This window comes from Lupinus angustifolius, chromosome LG04 (genome assembly GCF_001865875.1).
Source record: "Lupinus angustifolius cultivar Tanjil chromosome LG04, LupAngTanjil_v1.0, whole genome shotgun sequence".
Classification (NCBI taxonomy): domain Eukaryota; kingdom Viridiplantae; phylum Streptophyta; class Magnoliopsida; order Fabales; family Fabaceae; genus Lupinus; species Lupinus angustifolius.
Window position 1 is genome coordinate 9377296 of NC_032012.1, and position 14498 is coordinate 9391793.

At 34.7% G+C, this 14498-nt stretch overlaps 1 protein-coding gene across 4 annotated transcripts; it reads right to left on the bottom strand.

Annotated features, from left to right (window-relative positions):
* LOC109345620 (helicase-like transcription factor CHR28) lies at positions 1077-11535 on the bottom strand. 4 transcript variants are annotated; one of them, XM_019584723.1, is made up of 13 exons: positions 11045-11535; positions 9778-9856; positions 9259-9561; positions 7969-9125; positions 7553-7624; positions 6823-6900; positions 5847-6726; positions 5396-5526; positions 4993-5218; positions 3361-3368; positions 2410-3033; positions 2067-2276; positions 1077-1485 (listed from the first exon to the last, which is right to left on the bottom strand). In XM_019584723.1, exons 1-13 carry the CDS (start codon positions 11174-11176, stop codon positions 1381-1383), a joined length of 4005 nt encoding a protein of 1334 aa, XP_019440268.1. In that variant the 5' UTR covers positions 11177-11535; the 3' UTR covers positions 1077-1380. The 4 variants fall into 4 exon arrangements, with proteins under 4 accessions (XP_019440268.1, XP_019440266.1, XP_019440267.1 ...); XM_019584721.1 differs by lacking the exons at positions 1077-1485; positions 2067-2276; positions 2410-3033 and adding exons at positions 3704-3858; positions 3937-4327 and having other exon boundaries at positions 3319-3570; positions 4997-5218; XM_019584722.1 differs by lacking the exons at positions 1077-1485; positions 2067-2276; positions 2410-3033 and adding an exon at positions 3704-4327 and having other exon boundaries at positions 3319-3570; positions 4997-5218; positions 9729-9856; positions 11045-11089.

Here is a 14498-nt window from a genome sequence, read left to right on the forward strand (position 1 = left end):
TTAAACTAAAGTATTTCTCACAAGGCCATCAGAGACTTTGTATTCATACTTGGATAAAACAATTAGTGTCACTTGTGCAATTCTGTACATAATTAATATTTCTATTATTTTGCTACCGCGTGTAGAAGAAACATACCATGTCAAATAAAATGAGTGACTAATCAAGCTTAGAGTTATTTAACTTATCATTTAAGGCACTTAGAGGGACCTTAAGAAAATAACTTATGACATCTCTATAAGCTCATTCCTAAGAAACTTATGAAATAAGCTTTAAAAAAGTCCAAGCTTAATTGAAAGGTCATAAACAAAGCACTTTGATTTCAAGGGTATTTGCTGAAAAATAATAAAGCCATACAAAATACAGTAGAGTGAAGAAAGCAATTGTAGTAACAAGAGGGTATCAATTTATTCCTTTAATGCACTTACTACATTTTTTAGGGCAAACAACATTTAGATATACTACCATGAACCTAAAAAAAAAGACATCTAATACGTGAGAGCTCCTACTAAATAAGATATGTGGAAGGTAGATATATGTAATATTATTCTCACAAGTGAAGAGATTATTTTTAATATTTAAACTTGTTACCTTTAAATTACAAAACAAACAACCTTATCGTTAACCAAAATACAAAAAAAAATGAATATTTTGAGTGATTACAAGTCTGACTATCATCCACGAACACATTTTACAGTTCATAGAAAACAGAACTATTATTTCCAGTTTAAACAACCAATACTTGAATGCACTTTACCATGCAGAGTCATCCTATACCTTATAAGAGCTTTGTCCTCATTGAATTGAATGAACCATAGTGCTGCTGACAAGTAATAAATTCCCATGACCTTAACAGAACTGCTTCTGTTTATATATTTCATGGATGGGGTCTTATTCTTGTCACTTTTAGGAGATACCCTTGCTGCTGGTGCAAGACCAGAGGATAATTTGTATGTATCAAATGATTATATGTCTGGTGAATAATTTTACAAAAAAGACAAATAAACATGGTCCAAAACGGTGAATACCTTTCCAACATTAAATAATTATAACAAGGTTTACACAGTGAGAAGAACAATTGGAAAGGGAAATTATCTATATATTATTTATAGTGAAAAGAACAATTTCTATGTTGCTGTCTATGCTATTGCTCTACAACCTATACAAATGTCATAGACTGAAACAAAATTTCATGGTGAACGAATGAATCATCCCACTCTAAAATATAAAGACAATTCGCAGAGTCTTATGTGCCATGTTATAAAATTATCTGGTTGCCATGCCTTTGCTGTCACCTAAACATACCTACAATGGTGCCTCCTCCCACTGAAAAACTACCAATCCAAAAACCTGAAATTATATATGTAACTATGCTTGCCTAATCACATCATGAACAAGTATTTCAAATCATCCACTGTAAGGCGACTTTGCTGGCCACCTGTTCCATCTTCGCCAAATGCTGATGCAACCATCTTTCGCTTCTTATGCTGCAAAGATAGCACATGATAGATTTCTAGTGAAGCAACCACCAATATTGCAAAGATAGAGTTACTAGTATAGTAGTATCATATGATACACTACATGGAATGCAAATGTACCAGAGGAACAAAATAACACAATGCCTTGTATCTAAATATGAAAGCATCAATGAAAGTTAATATATTGTGTGCTACTAAGCTGCACATTTTGTTGAGAAGTATAATTAGTCAACTTCCATTTAACTGATCATGCAATGTCATTGTGTTTTGCAAACAAGGTTAGGGAACCAATAAAGGCTAAACAAAAAAATGTTTTAAGCAGCTTCATCCCAAAAACACAATGTATGGGAAGTCATTGTGATTTAAGCATTTTGAAATACATGCCAGTGTTCACTGGTTAAACAGCCTTATTCCAGTCATCTTCCAAAAGCATTATTTTCATAACATATTTACCCAACAAAAGAGTTGTCCCTTTTCAGTCAATAAATCAACCATATCAACATTTTCAAATAACTCATACTATAAGTTTAAGCAGTGATATTTCATTGAAAATGAATATAAGCAGTAGCACATGACACCTAAAAAAATACCTGCAGAGCTAAAATACGGTCTTCAACTGTATCCTTCACAGTTAACCGCAAAACCGTAACAGGCCGAGTCTGCCCAATTCGATGTGCTCTATCTATTGCTTGGTCTTCAGTTGTAGGATTCCACCATAAATCTAGCATAAGAACATGGCAAGCTGCCACCATGTTTAGACCAAGACTTGCAGCCTTCAAAGACATAATCATAACCGATACCTGCAACATAACAATTTTACAATATTGAAGACAGAAATCTAGCCGGATATTACCACTCAGTATATCTCAGTTCCAGTAATCATATATTGATATCAATAACTAAGTTCTAGATTTCCAATACGAGTTTACAAACCCCGGGGAGAGTGTTAAAATCTTTAACAGCTTTATCTCTTGCAATGACTGACATTGTTCCATCAAGTCTTCGGTACTGAATTGAAGAATTCTTAAGACAAGCTTCAAGCAAATCCAGCATCCTTGTCCACTGAGAAAACACTATAGCTTTCTCCCCTGCAACACCAACTGAATCATCAGAGCTTCTCTCCCCAGGCAGATTTTGACTCTCAGGAGAATCATTGAAAGATTTACCACTATCAGCACCATAGGAATTTCTAAGGCAGTCAATACTTTCCCCAGAAATGTGTTGCGCGTAATTTTTCTTGGAAGTACGGCATTGTGGTTTAGACAATGACTGCAACACCTCAAGTGCAGCCTTAATTTTTGAAGAATCGCATGGCTGAGTATGAGAACAGGGCTCAAATTCCCCCGCTTCAGAACCAGAGCTACCAGGCAAGTTATCTGAAGACTGGCCAGAAAGAAAACTGTTTAATGTGGCTTTCGAAAACACTGAAGACATGCTTAGTCGAGTTTTGCACTTTGAAGCAGGGCACTGATTGTCAACACCAGTAAGATGTTCACAAATGCACTGGTTACAAAAAACGTGACCACAGATGGAAACAACAGCGTCTTCAGGAGGGTCCTGTATGGAAACAAAGAGAGAAGCATGTTAGAGGAGAGAAGTCAGGGATGAGACTTGAGAAAGATGCTTAGCTGAGAAATTTGATCAATAGTGCTGGTATGGTAAATGCAGAATATATTTCCATTACCCTCGACTCAAATTAAACTCTTACCAAGCAAGAGAGTCTAAAAATAAAATAAAAAGTCTTAATCATTGTTTCTTCCATTCCTGGCAAGCTCCAAGAAGGAAGAATTAAAACATGTCTATCTCCCTCCATATTTAAGTTTAAGCAGTGATATTTCATTGAAAATGAATATAAGCAGTAGCACATGACACCTAAAAAAATACCTGCAGAGCTAAAATACGGTCTTCAACTGTATCCTTCACAGTTAACCGCAAAACCGTAACAGGCCGAGTCTGCCCAATTCGATGTGCTCTATCTATTGCTTGGTCTTCAGTTGTAGGATTCCACCATAAATCTAGCATAAGAACATGGCAAGCTGCCACCATGTTTAGACCAAGACTTGCAGCCTTCAAAGACATAATCATAACCGATACCTGCAACATAACAATTTTACAATATTGAAGACAGAAATCTAGCCGGATATTACCACTCAGTATATCTCAGTTCCAGTAATCATATATTGATATCAATAACTAAGTTCTAGATTTCCAATACGAGTTTACAAACCCCGGGGAGAGTGTTAAAATCTTTAACAGCTTTATCTCTTGCAATGACTGACATTGTTCCATCAAGTCTTCGGTACTGAATTGAAGAATTCTTAAGACAAGCTTCAAGCAAATCCAGCATCCTTGTCCACTGAGAAAACACTATAGCTTTCTCCCCTGCAACACCAACTGAATCATCAGAGCTTCTCTCCCCAGGCAGATTTTGACTCTCAGGAGAATCATTGAAAGATTTACCACTATCAGCACCATAGGAATTTCTAAGGCAGTCAATACTTTCCCCAGAAATGTGTTGCGCGTAATTTTTCTTGGAAGTACGGCATTGTGGTTTAGACAATGACTGCAACACCTCAAGTGCAGCCTTAATTTTTGAAGAATCGCATGGCTGAGTATGAGAACAGGGCTCAAATTCCCCCGCTTCAGAACCAGAGCTACCAGGCAAGTTATCTGAAGACTGGCCAGAAAGAAAACTGTTTAATGTGGCTTTCGAAAACACTGAAGACATGCTTAGTCGAGTTTTGCACTTTGAAGCAGGGCACTGATTGTCAACACCAGTAAGATGTTCACAAATGCACTGGTTACAAAAAACGTGACCACAGATGGAAACAACAGCGTCTTCAGGAGGGTCCTGTATGGAAACAAAGAGAGAAGCATGTTAGAGGAGAGAAGTCAGGGATGAGACTTGAGAAAGATGCTTAGCTGAGAAATTTGATCAATAGTGCTGGTATGGTAAATGCAGAATATATTTCCATTACCCTCGACTCAAATTAAACTCTTACCAAGCAAGAGAGTCTAAAAATAAAATAAAAAGTCTTAATCATTGTTTCTTCCATTCCTGGCAAGCTCCAAGAAGGAAGAATTAAAACATGTCTATCTCCCTCCATATTTAATGTGCTCATTAGTTTTCCTTCCAACCTTTTCAATCAACCCCCCCCCCCCAGAAAAAGCACACTAATACGTAAATGCAATCAAACGATTGCAAGCAATGGGATAAACATAACTGAAAAAAAAAGATTTGGGATTTGAGTAGTTGTACAAATAAATGTTGCAAGAGTAACTTTGAAGCAGCAGTATTTGAAAAAAACAGATTTGTAAAATCAGCTGGTATTGATCTCTAAGTGATTAGCAGAATATTGAGTTCTATCTATCTTAAATATCCTGTTTCCCCTTTCTTTTCCCTCTTAATCTGACACTCTTCCCAACAAAGAACACTCATGCCCACACGGATGCAGTTGCAATCCCATGAACCCATATTTATATGCAAATATATAAAATAAAATAAAAAAGTCAAACATACATTACAGATACCACAGAGGGCCAAGGAAGTCTCTAAACATTTTAGAAGAGATAATTGTTCTTCTTGGGGAAGTTTCATTTCCGTCTCAACTGATGATTTCCAGAGAGAGTTAGAATTGTAACGCTTGACAAGCAAGGGATGATCGCAAGCTTGCCTAAGGCGCAGAAGCATCAACAAAATGTTGACATAGTTTTGCTTCACAGTTCCAGCATCAGCATATTCCTGAAATGTGCATGCCAGGGAGGATCAAATAAAGATTAGCATGAAAATATACTACCAGGATCAATCCTCTTGACTTGGAATGGAATACAAATATACAATGCATAACCACATAAAAATAAAAATCTTGATTATCCGAGTGTTTCAAGAGCATTCTAAGGAGCCTAAAACAAGCCATACCTGAAATTGTGCACGTGAATCAGCCTCTAGTCTAGAATAGAAGTTGCGTTCTTCCTGTGAAAAAACTACCTTTTTCAACTCTACAGACTTCGGTGGCAGGGAAATAATAGGTTCCCCATCAAGAAGTGTGCCTACAGTATATGATCACAATAACATGGTCACAAGCAAACTTCAACCTAATGATAGTGGCAACCATTTAATTGACAAAAGTCATGCAAAATGAATTGCTGAAAACACTCGAAAAACTGTAAAAATCTATGTATTATTCAAATCTATTGCCATGTTGATACCTGTTAAACAGTTTGAGGCTTAAAGCATACAACATAAAATTCGGGTGCAGAATATATTGGAGAACCAAACGGATTATACTCTGACTGAATGGACAGACTGATATAACAAATAATTAAACCTACTAGAGAGATGGTGCTAACAAAACGCATGTAAGCCTTACCTTTTGTCCGACGTAACATTATGGTCTTTAAGACAGCTTGTAGCTTTCTATACCCTTTTGATGGACTTCTGCTGATTGGGATCTTAATTGTAGAACAGAATGATGTGTACACAGCATAAGGTTCATATCTTAGAAATCTAAAGTAACTGTAGAGATCATCAATTGCATTCTGGATAGGAGTGCCTGACAAGCACCATCTACGCTTAGCTCGAAGACCCCAACAAGCCCTTGCAACTTGAGTTCTGTGATTCTTTATACTCTGGGCCTCATCTAAGACAACTCTAAACCAAGCCACCTTAGCAAGAGGGCGAGCAACGGCCTCAAGCATCATGCTGTTCAAAACTTTCTTGCCACTTTTGCTAGAATTAGGAGGGTATTTCCTTTTTCTACTTGGCACAGTATGATCTTCAAGAGTCCCTTTTTCTTCATCATCTTTGTCAACCAGAGGCTGCTTAGGGACCTCCAAGCTGACAATTGAATAAGTTGTCAGAACAATATCATACTTGGCAAGCTCATAAGGATCTTTTGTTCGATTGCTTCCATGGTACAGCAGCACAGAAAGTTTTGCTTTGCAGGTTACCTTATTATGCAACTCGTCAGCCCATTGCCGCAGGACACTAGTTGGACAAACAATAAGGGTTCCTCCAGACGGCCTTCCTTTCTTTGGCACCAACAAATTCATGGTTTTGATTGGATATCTAGACATATCCTGACATGTATCAAATTCTTTCTTCACTCCACCATTCTCAGGAAGCAAGTCATCATCTGCATCCAAATTCAAAGTTTGTAATTCACTTTTTTGTCCATCGTTGGAGGTATTAAGCACTGGAGGCCTTTCCTTTAATATTAAAGCAATAGTTGATACTGTTTTTCCAAGACCCTACAAAAGAACAATTTTAAAATCAATTCAGTCAAGAGGAAATCATATACATGTTGACATTCAGTTATCTTTCTAGATTAAATGTGCTGGACTGACCTGATCATCAGCAAGAATTCCTCCTGAACAGTATACATTTGATGTTTCCTTCTGAACCATCCATGATAAAGCAATTCTCTGTATCAGAACAAAGGAAAATCTAGGTTGAATTGCATATAGGAAAATAACTGAATCAGGAGCCAGAATAAGAACGTAAAGGAAAAAAGGTTGAATTTTACAAGGAAAATGAGTGAATCAGGAGTCAGAATATGAGACACCAAAACCACTACACATGATATTTTGTGTGGTTATCCAACAATATATAACTTCAAACAAAGACATATATCTGAAACAACAGTTTACCTTGGAAACAAAAAAAAAACCTTAGTTTTGGAAAAGTGGAATCTAATTTTTTTTGTCAGGTAAAAGGATCAAAACTAGGAATGAAACAAAACTCCACATGGGATAATTTCTAAGTAAATGGACCTTTCAACTTCCCCATTTTCAAAAACAATCTGTGCTAAAGCTCATAAAAGTCAGAACCAACAAAAGAACAAAACAACATGGAACAAATTGTTGATACAATTAATTCATATATGAAAAAATCACAAAAATATGCTACCTTTTCTGTTTAACTAGTAAATTTTAGAACCAGACTCCAAGCTCCTCATCCACTTTCCCTTTTTAATTTGAAAGCTGATGTTTAAGAAACCTAGATACACCTATAATAATAATTTAAAAGAAGAGACACGACATCAAAGAAATTAAACTATTGGACTTGCAAAGTAACCTGATGTCGTAAGAGAGAAACTGTCAGAAGTCCATCTGGTAGACTAATTTCTGACTTTGGCTGAGATAGATCCTGCAACCAATGAACCATAGAACTTTGTTCACTTGGGTTTCAGACACAGGAAATTACAAACAAGAAATTTATAATATGTTCAACAGAAATGAAAAAGAGAAAATTGAAAACATAGGTGCAAGGGAAAAACAATTGCAACACTATTTCAATTCATTCAGACACCCCCCTGACAAAAAAAAAACAAATGACATAACATTTTAAAATATACATTCATTACACTCTTCGCCAAAGTTCATTGATTCACAATCCTCCAATAGTCATACCATCATTCTAACAATATACATTACAATTTGAAATCACGACTGGCACAAAAGCCCAGTTATGTGCAAAGTAAGAGTGTGAACCTGCAATGCAACTCGTAATATGTATTGCTCATCGCGTGCCTTTGGCCTTCTGCCTCCCCCCATACAAGATTGGGTATAACCACATCTAGAAGACTGTGGCATATTAAGAGAATTCCCATGTTCTGCAGATCGACTTGTAGGTTCAGGATGACTGGTGTCTTCAATAATGCAAATATCAGAGTCATCCTCAATGCGGGATCTCTCGCTACTTCCTTTTGAAAGTTGGGAATCAACACTTTCATGCTGAATGAGTTTTCCCTCTCCTTCACCCATATCACAATTAAACCGCTTCTCAGTGGCAATTGATGCCTGTGCATTAGACAAAGATTTGTCTACGGATTTGAAATTCAAATTTCCCATGTTTCCTGGAAATTTATTAGCAGTTCCATCAATAGTATCTTGATAATAATCAGCCCTCTCAGTTTTTACAATTGTGTCACTATCTTCACACTTGCGAAAATCATAAATCTGACATCCCACAGAAGGTAAAATACCACGTAATTGTTTCACCTCTTGACCTACATTTAACTCATTATAATCACTCTGAGAAGAATATGGGTAAGGCATAACCAATTCATCTCTTTCATCTTTGAAACAAAATGATTGGCCTTCACTTGACATGTATGAAGCACAGGCTGAAAGTTGCACTGATGCCCTGTTTTCAAAGGAAACACCACTAGGAAAATATAAAGGATATTCACTATCTGCTAACCTAAATTGACAATCCTGAAAAGACATCCCCCCAGTAGTGCTTGACTGCATGCCACTCACATGAGACTTATCGGCAGAAGACTCCACATTTTCAACCTTCATGCTTCTCACCATTTCTTCTGTAGTCCAAAATTGAGGAAAAACACCATTAGGCAAACAACCCAAAGTGTTAGCAACAACAGGCCTATAACTCATACCATGATAACAATTCAAGGATGGAAACTGGTCACTATAATCACTGGAAACATTGGAGCCTTGACAAATAGTAGAATCAGTTGAAGTTGCAATAAGTGATGATCTATCAGCATCCACAAATGGTGTTTCAAAAGATGCACATGAGTCATTTTCCTGTTGCCCAGAAACTTGCCCAATAATTTCTTCCAAGTAAGTTTCATATTCTTGAAAATTTAAGTCAACATTATCGATGATAGAGCTGTATAAAGCATCTGCAAGAAAAATAATAGAATCAGATTGCTGCCCAAGTTTCAGATATGATAATGATATAAAGTAAATTTCTCAATTTATTGTGGAAATGTCAAAGTCTTAGTCTAATGAAAACCCATTGGAGAATTTACATACTTTCATATTCGATCTCGTCTTTGACATGCTTGATTTGGCTCTCATTTCCACTCTTCCACATATTCAGATTCAAATTATCTCCATAAATGGCTATGTTGTTTGAATTTGCCATGGGGAAACTTGTACCGACACTGTAGGCAGGTATCTCACACTTAGAAACTCCTTTTATTTCTGTGTAGCAAATATCATCATTTTCAACCAGATAAAATGAGTCCCTACAAGCACCAGCAAATGCATTCGGGGAAGAGCAGGTCTGTGATGAAGGTCCCTGGTTTTCATGTTCACAGTCAGCAATAGAATTCCCTGCAAAATAGATAAACCAACTGAGCCCGGGTCTATGACTGAACCCACAGAAGTCAAATCTTATGAAAAATAGGCAAAAGAAACAATCTATTGTATAATAGCAACTGCATATTACATCCACAATTCAGAATTAGCTAAAGCATGTAAGTGTCTCACTATTGGCATACCAATTACAACCAACAAGGACAATAAGCACATGGCCAGAACTTTACATACTCTTTTGAAGCTGAAAATTATCATGGATGTCAGATTCACTGGGTGAAACATTTTTCAATGAAGAATCATCAGGACACCTCTGCAGCATGATGACCAGAAAATAAGTATAAAAAAGGTAATATCAGACATGAAATCAGGACATTGAAAAAAAACAATCAGTGCTGAAAGGGAAAACAGAACAAAAAGGAAATATAAAGCATTGAATACAAAATTAGAAAACCCTTTTAATGATGTGTTTAAACAAAATATTTAAAGGGAAGAACAACAGGCCCGATCATATTTTGAGATGGGAGCATAGAGAAACAGAAGCTACGGCTGAGAGGCTTCCCAGCTCTGAAAATGCTAAACCCCTACCAGTGTAAGAATCACAACCGAGCTTTAATCACACTAGGTAGGGTGAACTACATGGATTGAACGACAACATATAGTCTATCATAAACCACGTTCATTGGCAAAGCATTAATCTGTAAATCTTTCTTAGTTGTTTTCCTATGGTTTTTCTTAGTCTCCCTCTACCTATAGAAATCGGGCTAACCTGCATTTGATATATTCTCCTTAGTAGAGCTTGTAATTGTCTCCTGACTTTCCTACGCACATGTTCAAACCACAAACTGGTTCTAAAATAGCAACCATACTTCATTGGTAAAATAAGGTGCAGTAATCTACAACAAGTGTCTTCAAACAAACGGTGCAGAAATGATGGCATAGAAACTCTCAACCAAAGCTGAGGTAAACAAGGCCAATCATACAAGACACCAAGTCCAAGACTTCCTGACTAATTCAGTCACCAGCAGCAGTAGTTCCACGGACTTTTTTCATCTTTTGAATATCAACTATGGTTTCATGAAATTAGGGGGGACTGCATGAGTAGAGAGACATTTTCCGATGAATACATTAGAATTAAGAAAGCAACTTGGTGCCATAAAGCCCCACTATGCACAGGTCCATGAAAGGTCTGACCCACTGTGAATTTAATTAGCAGAAGAAAATTAAGTGGATAAACTATGAAATGTTGTTTAAAATGTGCTTAACTTTCTGCAAAAAATCACTTTAAAGCTGGCTGCGTACTTATTGTTAATTTGAACCAAGCACCCTCTAACATTGCAAGTAGCTCATCCTAAACGGTCCATTCAAAAAAAGTGTACAATCACAAAGGCCGCCGAAGCATGAATATAACTACATAACACTTGGTTATGGTGAATTGGTAAATTGAAGCATGTTTACGAGTTCAGTTCATGTTCGAACGAAGAAGAAGAAGAAAGCGTACCTCGAGAGGGTCACAATCCTCATCAAGAACACTGAGAAAGGATTCAATATCCATAACAAGTTTATCATCATCATCATCATCGGTGACGTTAACATCATCCACCATAAACTCGAAACCCTGTACCTCCGCCATGGTCAAAATTCAAAACCCTAACTATCTTCAAAAGCAAAACCTGTGCCACTAAAACCACAACTTCGGTTGCGAAATTCGTCGAAATCGAAAAGCGGTTTTATCAATCGCATTATCTGAAGAGAGAGAAAAAAGCGTGAGGAGTGGTTGGTGAGAAACTTCGTGATGTGACTTTCGGTGCCTCTTCTCGTTATTGAGAAAGTGAGAGAGAGAATATATGAAATGAGACAAAGTCGTTGTTGTTGTTGTTTCGTGAAATGAAAAAGCGATAACTTGAAGAAAGAAAGTAAGTGGCGTAGGTTTAAATACGGTTCGGATTTCGTGGGGTGCGCAGGTTAAGAAAGCGTGCGCCGGGTATAATTGGGTTGGGTTGTTATTTTTTGAATCGTAAGGTATCCTCGTCATGCCATATTAATCCTATGCTTCTAGCACAAATGACAAAAGGATGAATTGGGTAGTGTTTTTATATACTCAAACCTGAATATGAAATTTAAGTTGAATTCAACGGGGTTAAAAATAAAGATATCATCTTTGAACCTGTTGGGTTTTGGGTAAGATGAACCCGAAAAAACTTGAAAATAATAAATGTACTAAGGAAAGTATATTATTATTTTTGTTTCATTTTTTTTTAGTATTTATATTTTCTTTTGTATTATTTCATTTATTTTATGTTTGAAGAGCCAATAATAAGTAAATTAAAATTAGAAATTAAAAATAATTGTTACATGATAGAACTTTCCATTTTAAATTGAATTACATTACATTAGAGGTTCAAAGTAGGTTTTTTCTCTACCGAACTCGAAAATTAAACCCATGTAAACCCTGAATCCAACCACATTGAGTTTTCCCCGTTAAATTCAGGTTGGGTTCGGGTGGATACCCACAGGTTCAATTTTCATTGTCATCCCTACACACGCTAGGTGAGTACTTCGGAACTGTTCTCGATTTGAATTAGCTACTTAATTTTGTAATGATCTTGTTCAGTATAACATTCAAGTATTATTAGTGTATAGATTTATATATAATATATTATCTACAATTTATTTGTATTATTTTTTTTAAATTATTGTATTCATTTTGGTTTTGTTTGGATTTTTGATATATAAGTCAATAAAATTTCATTTGCTTTTGACCAATTTTGATTTGTTTGGATTGGTTTGAGTTCCAACACCATATCAAGTTATCAACTCTTTGAGTGGGGTTGGGCTATAATTATTTACAAGTTATAGGGTGAAGCAAGAGTCTGTACGACGCCGTTTTTTGTTTGTATTCTTTTTTGGCTTATAATATTATAGTTGCTATGCTATGCAAAAGTTTAGGAATGTTAATTATGAACTTAACACTCTTGCCCATTTGATCATTAACCTATGAAATATGAAATGATAACATCAAAAACTATGAGAAAATATATATACATTAATAATGTAAAAGTTTTATATATTGTCAGTATATTATTCTTTATTCATTTTCAATCATAATTGGCTCTTCAATTAAAAAAGAAGTAAAAAATAATACAAATGAATGATGGGTGATTTAATAAGTCTTTATACTAACATTGCATAGATATTACAATTAAAAACTATATTGTTTGTAAATTATGATTATAGTATTTACCTCATGGGTAAAAAATACATTAATGATAGAAAATAAAGTAAACTTACTCTGATTTGGTGATTATAAAATTTAATTTATGTATCACAATTCTCTACGTAATAGACGAGAAAATTTAAGGCATTCAATTATGTACTTAATAATGACTTAATAGTTATTAGTTCATTGCCTATCATGACAAATCCAATTAACTATAGACTTGATAATTATTAAGTTAATGTTTCCTAATCATTAAAGTAAACAGTGGATCATAATAGGATAGAACAACGTATCTAATGTAACCATCAAATACTTGAAAACATATCGTTAAAGCACCTACAATGTAACAAAAATCATTAGTGAAAAAACATATTCTTTTTCCAAGTTCATCACTGAATAGAAGTTATTCTTGTTCTTATTTTGCAGCGGTAAGTTAAATAAGCATAATTCTTAAAGTTGCAAGTCAGCATTAAAAAATAGAAAAAATATTGCAAGAAAGAGAAATATAAATGTGAGGTAGGTTTGTGAAGTAACGAGAATATAGTTACACCATTAGAGCTAATTTTGACTTGAATTGTTGAAGTTATTAGAAAGTGTAAACATATATAAAACAATTAGTGAAGTTCATTTAAGAACGAAAAATATATTGCACCTTTCAATAAATGATGTACATATAGTGTAAGGGTATACTTTTTTATTTCTCTATAATGTTTTTTGGTTTCCCACATGTATTCTCGCACTAGAGACAATCCTGTCTGAGCTGGAAACATTCACAGGTACGTGGGGCTAACTCTTCTGGCGGATACTTTTTCCATTCATAAGACTCAAACCCGAGACATTGCTCAAAGGAATCAAACATGTATCATTTGAATTAACATCAGTTGATTATTTCTCTACAATGTAAAACAAGTGTTTTAAATTGTGTAAAATATGTGATTTAATTTTTATAGATGTTGGTGTAAATAAAACTTTATTGGTTTTGGATAAGACAAAAAACAGTTTTATAGAGTGATTTTATTATGTTTACTGTTTGAGTTCTAATTTCTCTCTCATCTATTAAATATGGGTATGGTGTAAAGCTTCACACCCTAGAGTTAAAAAAAATAAGAGAATCAATGATGTATTGCACTAGTGATAATACAAGACTCTATTAAATTTTTATGATGATCAAAATGTTAAAGGTTCAATTCTTGAGAGTAATATTTAATAGGGTGAGCAATCAGGAATCACAAAAAGAATTAGTTCTTTACTCATGAGAAAATATCTTAATAGTACAAAAAATTAAGAAAACTTATATATAGTAGAGACAATTCATAAAATCTTGATAAATTATTAAAAAATTAATTCTAAAAAATGAAACCGTGAGTAATTTTTAATTAAGATGAAATCATGAATAAGTATTTTGACTAAAAAATGGCCATTTACTTTATTTGGTACAATTGAATAAATAAAAGACTAGAAAAATTGAGAATTTATGATTTTAAGGAAACATAAATAGAACTTATTTTACACAAAAATATACTAAAAGGTAAATCTTATCTATACTATTACTAAAAGACAAAACAAGTAATAATCACATTCATGACATAATTTTTTATTCCAAACATATCATTTGTATTATTAATAACTACTATGACACATTATTTCATTACTTTCATTTTTTATATTAATATATCATTAATTTTTCAAACATTATCTTATTTTTATTTTATCTCTTTCTCAACCCAAGAAAAAC

Coding starts and splice junctions, on each gene's coding strand:
- LOC109345620 (XM_019584723.1), bottom strand. CDS start 11,176: ATGGCGGAGGTACAGGGTTTCGAGTTTATGGTGGATGATGTTAACGTC. Junction 9,562..9,777: donor TAATTTTCAGCTTCAAAAGA/GTATGTAAAGTT, acceptor TCTATTTTGCAG/GGAATTCTATTGCTGACTGT. Junction 6,727..6,822: donor GAATTCTTGCTGATGATCAG/GTCAGTCCAGCA, acceptor GTTCTTTTGTAG/GGTCTTGGAAAAACAGTATC.